General features: G+C 37.2%; 1 protein-coding gene across 1 annotated transcript in view; it reads right to left on the reverse strand.

The window, feature by feature from the left end:
- The window catches only part of LOC111088468 (glutamate receptor ionotropic, NMDA 2B-like), a gene marked incomplete at its 3' end in the record, with an annotated part of 11,086 nt that extends 4,099 nt beyond the window's left edge, over window positions 1-6,987 (reverse strand). Inside the window, exon 1 of the mRNA XM_022398693.1 lies at window positions 6,370-6,987. Within this exon, the coding sequence (XP_022254401.1) occupies window positions 6,370-6,840 (471 nt within the window). The remainder of the gene's footprint in view (window positions 1-6,369) is intronic.
- Window positions 6,988-9,527: the final 2,540 nt, after the last annotated feature.

A 9,527-nucleotide genomic window follows, 5' to 3' on the forward strand; every position in this document is an offset into this window, starting at 1 on the left:
GAGCATGTTTGGTGTGACGGGGATTCGAACCCGCGACCCTCAGATTGCGAGTCGAGCGCCTTAACCACCTGGCCATGCCGGGCCATTAAGAATCTAATGTATAAAGAGAATTACTAAAATATTATACATAGATATACCGGGCCCTCTGGTGTTAGAATTATGGGCCAAGATTTCATCCTTAAATAGAACAATGATTTGAAACACACACTGAAGGGAAAGAACAACAAAGTGTTATCTAAAATATGTTATTATCCATAAACACGGCGTTATCCAAAACATGGTATTATCCATAAACAAGGTTTGATTGTTTGATTGTGATTAAGCACAAAGCTACACAATGGGCTATCTGTGCTCTGCCCACCACGGATATGGAAACCTGGATTCTAGCGTTGTAAGTCCGCAGACATACCGCTGTGCCACTGTGGGGCCCATAAACAAGGTGTTATCCAAAACATGGTATTATCCATAAACAAGATGTTATTCAGAAGAAAATGTTATAAAAAAACAAGGTGTTGTCCAAAACATGGTGTTATTCAATACAAGATGTCATCCAAAATGTTTTTATCCAAAAACAAGGTATTAACCAAAACGAGATGTTATTCAAAACAAAATATTGTCAGAAACATGGTGTTATCAAAAATACCGTTTTATTCAAAACATGGTGTTATCACAAACAAGGTGTTGTCTAAAACATGGTATACAAAACAAGGTTAGACCTCCATAGTCACCAGACTTATCACTAACTGAACACACGTGGAATGAATTCGACAGGAACGTGTAAACCATGACGACACATCGTGTAGCACAATTTTGGAAATATATTCACACAGCCTAACTATATGAGGTGACAGGACGTCACGTTTACGCAAGTCTGTAATTATGACGTAAATTGGCTATTTTGATTAATCTAACGTTCAAATGAACATAATTAGGTTATGATGCACTTGGACGTGCTCATCTGTATAACTTTATAACCGAGAATGTGATAGTAAGTGTATAGCTTAATTTTTATCTACGATATATCTAATCAAAACCACCTTAGGTGTAAAAAAAAAAAGAAAAAAGGTGGGGCCAAAAAAGGCTTAAGCGTGCGACTTAAAGGAATGAAAGCAAAATTGGTAGCTACATTTATAGCATTGATAAGAATTTTACAACAAATATCCATTCATTAGTTAGCCAGGCCGCGTTGTTTGTTCCACTTGGATAAATAACACGTCTACTGAATCTTATTTATGAATACAGTCTCTTCCTTTTATTTATGTTACGAATTTGGTTGCAGTGACTTATATCTGATACTTTGGAACATCTAAACATGAGAGAACAAATATGGTGCTACAAGTCCAATCTGTACAAATCTGGTTACACGTACTTGTTTTGAAGTGTATTGAAATTTGAAGTTCTCTATCTCAGCTATTTCACATCGTCAAACAGGAAAAAAACGCGTATTTTTCTATCAATCAGGTTTGTTTGGTTTGTTTTATTTTAAACTAGCAAAAGTACCCGTCCCCAGTGACGGGAACAAGTTAATCTATCAATTTAAATTACTTTATGGACTTTGAAAAGGTTAAATGTGTTGCATTCTTGGATTCACTCAGAGCCAAGGCTCTGAGCTACTTATACCGCTCACCACGAAAAGTAATTGTTGAGCATATAAGTCATTCTAGCCCCCCAGTAGCACAGCGGTATGTCAGCGGACTTACAACGCTAGAAACCGAGTTTCGATACCAGTGGTGGGCAGAGCACAGATAGCCCTTTGTGTAGCTTTGTGCTTAATTTCAAACAAACAAACAAACAAGTCATGCTAAGAGCCATTCAACAATAACATACGGTAAATCTACATTTTTATTCTTTAAGTTACGTCACATTTTGATATGTTAATGATAGTGTGATTAATTCCTAACAATTTAGTGTAGAATATCTTGCTTGTGAAATAAAATTTGGCATCAACTTTATTTATGTCAAAGGTGAATGTTGAGCTTTACCTGCGTGTGCAGCTTTTTAAACGAGAGACAGACGAATACTTGGACAGATATCACGGTTCAGAATATATATACGATGTCGCTGAAAGTTATCACTAACTTAAAAGTGATAGACTACAGTAAAGGCAGCTATTCCAGACTATCCACCGCCAACTCTTGGACTACTTTTTCCAACGAATAGTAGGATTGATCGTCACATTATAACGTCACCACAGCTGAAAAAGCCAGCATATTCTGTGACGGAGAATCGAACCCGCTACCCTCAGATTGCGAGTCAAGCGCCCTAAACTAACCAGGCCATACGAGGATCCTCACCACCAGTCCGTACCAGGAACCTAACCACCAGGCCATACCAGGGCCCTAACCACCAGGTCGCGCAAGCCCTTCTATAAATCAATTTATTTCGATTTTCTTATCGTAAGCTTCCAAAGCTGAAAAATAGAAACCAGAATAACAAAATTTCAACAAACAGACTTTAAGCGTAAATATTCACTTTGGCCAATAAAGTTACTTACATTCTGTGACGTTCTTGTTTCTGGCAATTGTGGTAGAGGGCGTTGAGAGCACACCCATCTTTATTCTGTGGTGTTACACGATTCGTACTAGCACACGCTAAAGTTGGAATGTTTCTCTGACTAACTTAATTCTATCAATTGCGTATCGAGACAGATAACGAGAAGAGTGTGGAAAAAAGTCACGTGTAAATTATCTCCATTGTGTTTCTACTATCTCACAGAACTTTCTCGAAAACTCGTCCACTTTGTGAACACAATTTTGTTTACGCGCACTATCTTTTACTTCTGGCCCGGCATGGCCAGGTGGTTAGGGCGTTCGACTCGCAATATGTGGGTCGCTGGTTCGAATCCCCATCACACCAAACATGCTCGCCCTTTCAGCCGAGGGGGCGTTATAATGTGACGGTCAATCCCACTATTCGTTGGTAAAAGAGTTGGCGGTGATGTGCGATGACTAGCCGCCTTCTCTCTAGTCTTGCACTGCTAAATTATGGACGGCTAGCGCAGATAGCCCTCGTGTAGCTTCGCGTGAAATCCAAAACAAACTTTTACTTGTCTACAAACGTATATTCTCCATTTTTGGATATTTCTTCGGGATTAGGTTAGTTCGAATGTGTTCTTTGTCGCCTACTTCGTGTTCTACAACCTCACGTGAACCGATCTATATCTCGACTATTTCTGTTTTCGGGGCATTAACATCGATTGAAGCTTAAACATTTATAGATCTCCTTTTATTGATATGTTAATATGTTTGAGCAGTATATTTTCAATCTGCATTCTTTATATTGGGTCATGCTGATCAAAGAAATGGTTGACGCATGTTTCTACTTTTTTCAGCAGACCCCCTGGTGTTTCAGTGGCAATTCTGAGGACGTAAAACTCTAAAGATCGAGATTCGACACTTGTGGTGAGCAAAGCACATTGTGTAGCTTTGAACTTAACAAAAAAACAAATAATATTTTTTATGGGACTTCCTTCCGATATTTCGAGAATAGATTACAGACCGGGGACATCTTCGATTATTTATTTCATGTTTTATTACACACTTTTACTGGAACTTGGTGTTTCGATTGATATTAGATCACTGTCTTTCCCGGCGCGATGTTTCTTGATGCATGTTTTTCGTGTCGGACAATTTTTATTGGGTCATGAGAAAAATGTTGACTAGTAACCATTCCCATAATTCTCAAGAAGACACTGCGGATGTCGTCAAAATGAAAATAAAAAACACACTTCTTCCATGACTATTTTGGCCCTGGCCAAATGACTACCGTATCGGGCTGTGGTTCGAAAGGTTTCGGTGTTCGATGTGGGACTCCGCGAAGCACGCTCCACACTTTCCACTGAGACTTACAAACAAACACAAATAGAGGGATGTACATATATATACATATATAAAACTCAATTTTATACGTTCCTCCCGGCCCGATTCGAAGATTAACAGAACTTGATGGTTAGAAAACACTGGAGTAGACACTAAATGAATACTGCGGCCTAGAGTAGTAGCTAGCCTTCCGGGCTGCGTACCTTTATTGTCAAAGGTTTGAGCCAAGATATTCCGATAAACACGCTCCGTGCATGCAACTGTAAGTGCGTTATCAATGTGACAGTCAATGTGTTATTCTATTAAAATTAGCCACGTAGGTGACGGGTACTATTAGCTGTTTTCTCTTCTTCTGTTGAGTTCTAAGTTAAGGATGGGTAGGCCTGAACCTTAGGGGGTTTCTAGCCTGCTAATATTGTAAAACTCACAAATCCAAGTGCTAGTAAGTCAAGTTTCATATAAATATGATGTATCTTAAACCTCAATACGACTATCTATCTGCGATCTGCCTATCGCGGGTATCGAAACTCGGATTTTAGTGTACAAGACATGGAACTTGCCGAAGAGCCGTCGAGTGTGGAGTGAAACTGATAATAGAAAGTAGGCTTATTGGTTCAGTGCCGGTTTATTATTTCAATCATATTCATCGTATTTTTCCCAGCAAGAGCCGATAAGGTTGTTATAAGCTGGGTTTCTTTCCAAGTATCATTAGAAAGGCACAGATTTAACTAGATCTTTCTTCCTACGAGCTTAATGGTCTTCAGAACGCACCTCGAATGCTGTATGCCGAGTAGAATTAATAGTATTGACAGGAAACACTGATCCAATGAAAGTACAGTTAACGGATGATCGACTCACCTCGCACTCTATATAAAACAACAACAACAACTGATCCAATGAGAGTACAGTTAACGGAGATCGACTAACCCGCACTCTATATAAAACAACAACAACAACAACTGATCCAATGAGAGTACAGTTTACGGAGATCGACTCCCTCGCACTCTATATAAAACAACAACAACTGATCCAATGAGAGTACAGTTAACGGAGATCGACTCACCCACACTCTATATAAAACAACTGATCCAATTATATCTATGTATAATATTTTAGTAATTCTCTTTATACATTAGATTCTTAATGGCCTGGCAGGTGACCTGACTGTTAGAGACAGAGAAATTAATTATATCTCGTGAAACGGCTCGTGCCTCCTATAGATACAAGGAATTGCGTCTGGAGATCTAATTTCGTGAAACGGGTGACGTCTTTTATAGATACAAGTAACCCCGTTATGATGAGGCGAATGACGTTCTTCATTAAATCTCGAGACCTCATCTCTTGAAACGCGTGGTAACCATACTAGTGGTACATTTTATTGAAACATCTAACACCTCCTAATTTACTAGAATCTCTGAAAGAAAACTATTTACACTACTAGAAAAACTTACTGGAATTTTTAAGATTGCGTTATACCAAATTCTCAGCATAAACGTTCGAGGTTTTGGGATAACTTAGCTCGTGAACTAACAATCTATACAGGCATGTAACAAGTTAAAACATCTCTATACATGCATGTAACAAGTTAAAACATCTCTATACAGGCATGTAACAAGTTAAAACAATCTCTATACAGGCATGTAACAAGTTAAAACAATCTCTATACAGGCATGTAACAAGTTAAAACATCTCTATACAGGCATGTAACAAGTTAAAACATGTACGAATCATTTCTTTCATGTTAAGTATCGTGTGTTATCCAGCAGATTCGATGATTAAAATTTATGACGTTCCACGTAGGTCGGTATCAGTTTTAAAAACTGTCTGTCAACACTTGTTTAGTGTTAAGGGTTCTTTTTTCCAGTTTTTTCTGGTGACTTTCTATTTAAATGATTTCAATGAAAGAGAGACAACTTTTATTTTATATCCAACAAAAGAAGAAAAAATAAACGGTAGAATATGGGCTATTAACACACAAACTTAACTTGTTAACAGATATAATGAATATTTTTTGTTCGGAAGTTACTGCCATTCGATCAGTTCATAACGATTCTAACGAAATTTCTGAATTTTCTCAATCAAACTTATAATTCTCAATTCGTGGAATTTAGACCTATTACGATTAGATTATTTTAAGATATAAACATTTTAAACATAATCTTTGCTATTAAACACGAAGCTACACTCAATGGTCTAAACGTGTTCTGCCCAGCACAGGTATCGAAATCCAATTTTTAGCATCTTAAGCCTGCAAACGTAGCGCTGAGTCACTGGGGAGGCTTTAAATAAATATATATATATATCATAATCACCTTGTCTGTATAAAGATACGTTTTCTAGATACGTTTTATAATCACACTGAAGTGAACAGAAATGAGCAACAAACCTATGTAGTCCAGTGTCCAATTTGTATTGATTTTTAGCATAAAACAAGGCTTACAATTTACGTATATTTATTTAGTTATTTTAAACATTTAAGAATTAACACCTGTACATCAAAAGGAAGAGATTACGAAGTAACTATTACTGAAATTTCAATAATCATCCATACCTGTTCAACACCAAAGTTGTCTGCGTTCCAAGCTATTACGGGTAACCCTAGGTAACCAGAAAGTTGTAGAAAGTACTGGACCGAGGCTGCATTGCTACCAAAAATATCAGCGTTGGTTAGGTACAAAACGGTGATTACGTCGTTTTTTAGTAGTTCGTCGCAGAGTTTTTTGAGTATTTCGGTGGGACTAGGGTTAAGAGACATCATGACAACTTCCTTGAAGTTAATATCGTACAGGTTGTTCAGTTTTAATTGAGGCTCGCGGTCCTTTTTCAGAGTTTGCAACACCTCGTTAAGTTTCTTTTTGTAGGCTCTTTTAACGCTATCAAAGGAAGAGTGCGGAAGGATGGCACCAAAATATAGGGTTTGTTTCTTCTGGTCTTGTTTCTCGTCAGAGTAGGTCCGACTGGCCACGACTAAAACGGCAGCAAAAAAGAGCAGTTGAAAAACGGCTAGTGCTGTAGAGGTCATTTTGAAGACTTAGCTAGCTTGAACTCTAGCGGAAATTTCAGTTTGTAGGCTTTACTGTAAGACCACACATTTTGATTTAGCCCATAAAAAGACCTCATAAAAAAAACAACAAAAACTATCATATGCTATGTGAGAAAGTGTGTCGTCTTCAATGTTATCAAATCTTCTTCGGGCCTCGTAAAACCTCTGAATTATCCTGAAAAACAATATAAAATTCTATATTTATTTTAACTGAACGAACGTCTCAGTTGATAAAACTAATACTTAGCAATATTACTTTTGGTATGAATAAACATAGAAATTATGAAGATGACAATCGTGCTGAATGAAAGCTTGCAGATAACCGGTCAGTTTTATTGACACAGAAATCTTTAAAAACACTGACTGGGTTTAAACAAAATTCAAATAATATTTTCTGAATGGGGTCGTTAAAATACTTTCGAATCAAATGTAGGTTATAATTTTATTATATAGGTCACAGATTAGGTCACATTTGGAGTATTGCGTTCAATCTTGGGTACCTTACCTTAGGAAGGACATTGAATTATTGGAAATGTTCAAAGGACGGCTACTAAGATGATACCTGGGATGGAAAGGTTGTTATATGAGAAAGGGTTAAGATCTCTGAAATTGCTTTCACTGGAAAAAAAAAGAAGAGTTAGAGAGGATCTAATTGATGTGTTTAAGATTGTTAAGGGAATTGATAGTGTTGATGCATCAGCATATTTCATAGTAAGAATAGTAAAACTAGGGTACACAAGCATGAATTTTAAGCAAGGAAGAAGTCATCTTCAACCAAGACAGCTTCATTTTCCTAAGAGGATGGTTGGTCTTTGGAAAGGGTTGCTTTCGGATGTGGTGGGTGCAGTTAATTTAATGGATTTTAAGGGAAAGCTTGATAAGTATTTGAATGATAAGGGCTGGCGTTGAGATTTTGTTAAGGGTTTAGTTGAATTTAGTGGATAAGACAGCCTAGATGGACCAAATGGAAACAAGTAGATTACTTGTTGAATATTATCACTTCCATCTGGTGGCATTTTTCACATTTGGCCATGCTGAACCGCTGTTTAAATCTCACTAGTATAAAATAGCCCCGCTCCAATGCGGGATTCAAAGACCCCCCTCATAATCCACAAATACCCCAACGTGCCGATCAAGTCCTTCATTAACCCCAATTACTTCTATGGCTACCCCAAGGGGTGTTCGAATAAAACCCCGTTAGGAAACTCACCCGTGGTATCTGAACAAGTGCTACAAATTTGATCCCGCTAGCTCGTGAGTGGGGATCTGAACACAGTTTCAAACATGGTTCCCACGAAATTTTGAGTGGGCCAGGAAAACAAAATGCGATTTCAGGTTCGGGTTTAGTGACAAGAAAACATACCCCTGCCTTTCAATTGATCCATTAGGCTGACTGAACCCACAAAATTAAATTTTGGAATTATTTGTTCTTTAAGTAATTGTAATTATTATTTGTTTTCATCTTTTATTACGTGTAGTTGTACAGGATGTCGTGGAAATACGAATTATAAACAATGAATGTGGTCGTGATATATTTCTTAAAAACATTAGAACAAATATGTCAAAATGGCGCTGACCAGTTATAAACTTCTACTTGTTTATGATTGAAGTCAAACACACACACACACACACACAAACACATTACGTATTGTTTAAAACACATTTCAGCTGAAATTTGGAAGGTTAAATGGATTTCATTTATCTGTTTGGAGATGAGTTTACCATAAGCTACGACTGAAAAACGGATACCTCATCTCTCTACATATACTTTCAAACTGGTGGATGAAGTCCGTTGAACCTTGTAATATGACCATAAGCTGCCTATCTTTGAATTGCGGAAAAAATTACAACTTTCAATAAATTAATGCCCTTCCACTCAGTGTTGTCTGACTCAAGTGATCAATGAAAACTTTTGTAACAGTAACCCTAAATTCGTTTAAGTTTTCCAAGTTTGTATAAGGATCTGTGTGAGATCAAAGTTGAAATAGCTCTTCAAAGTCCTACCAAGAACAAAACAAACAACATACGATAAAGCTCGTTAAGATTTTACGGGTGGTTTGTTTTAGAGCACAAATAGGAGCTCATCACGAGTTTCACGATTTCCAAGTAGATTAAGAAATGATACAATTTACAGAATATTGTGTTTATTCGTGTGTGTGTTTTCCAACAAAAATACTTTTGAAACATGTTTGTAGAAATCAGTTCTAAAAGGATTCAAATACTAAAAAAAAAAAAAAAAGTAATGAGTAATGTTTTACTTCCGACGCCATCTTGCTAGAAGTCGAGTGAATGTTAACAATGAGACAGTGATGCTCGTTCAATATCTGCTCGTTTGTTAATTTCCGGTATAAATTCTTTCCGAGGAACTTCAGTGATACAAGTCCTTTCTTAATTAAAACTAGTTTATACTTCCTCGATTCAACTTTGTAATACACGGAATTTCCAATCAGTACATTAAACTTAACTACTTTTATAACACACGCTATAAATCTCTTAAGGTGCCTACTGTTCGCTTGACTCAATTATGTATCTCTTCCAATCTATCTGCATATCTATTCTCCTCTGGTTTTATTTGTCGAGCTTATATACTAAAAAAGAGAGCGTCTGGCAAACACTCGGACATTCGCGGGGTTCCTCGATAAGTCATGGTCCTTCTAGAAACTCCA

The sequence above is a fragment of the Limulus polyphemus genome, unplaced genomic scaffold, assembly GCF_000517525.1.
Source record: "Limulus polyphemus unplaced genomic scaffold, Limulus_polyphemus-2.1.2 Scaffold3830, whole genome shotgun sequence".
In the NCBI taxonomy this organism is placed as follows: domain Eukaryota; kingdom Metazoa; phylum Arthropoda; class Merostomata; order Xiphosura; family Limulidae; genus Limulus; species Limulus polyphemus.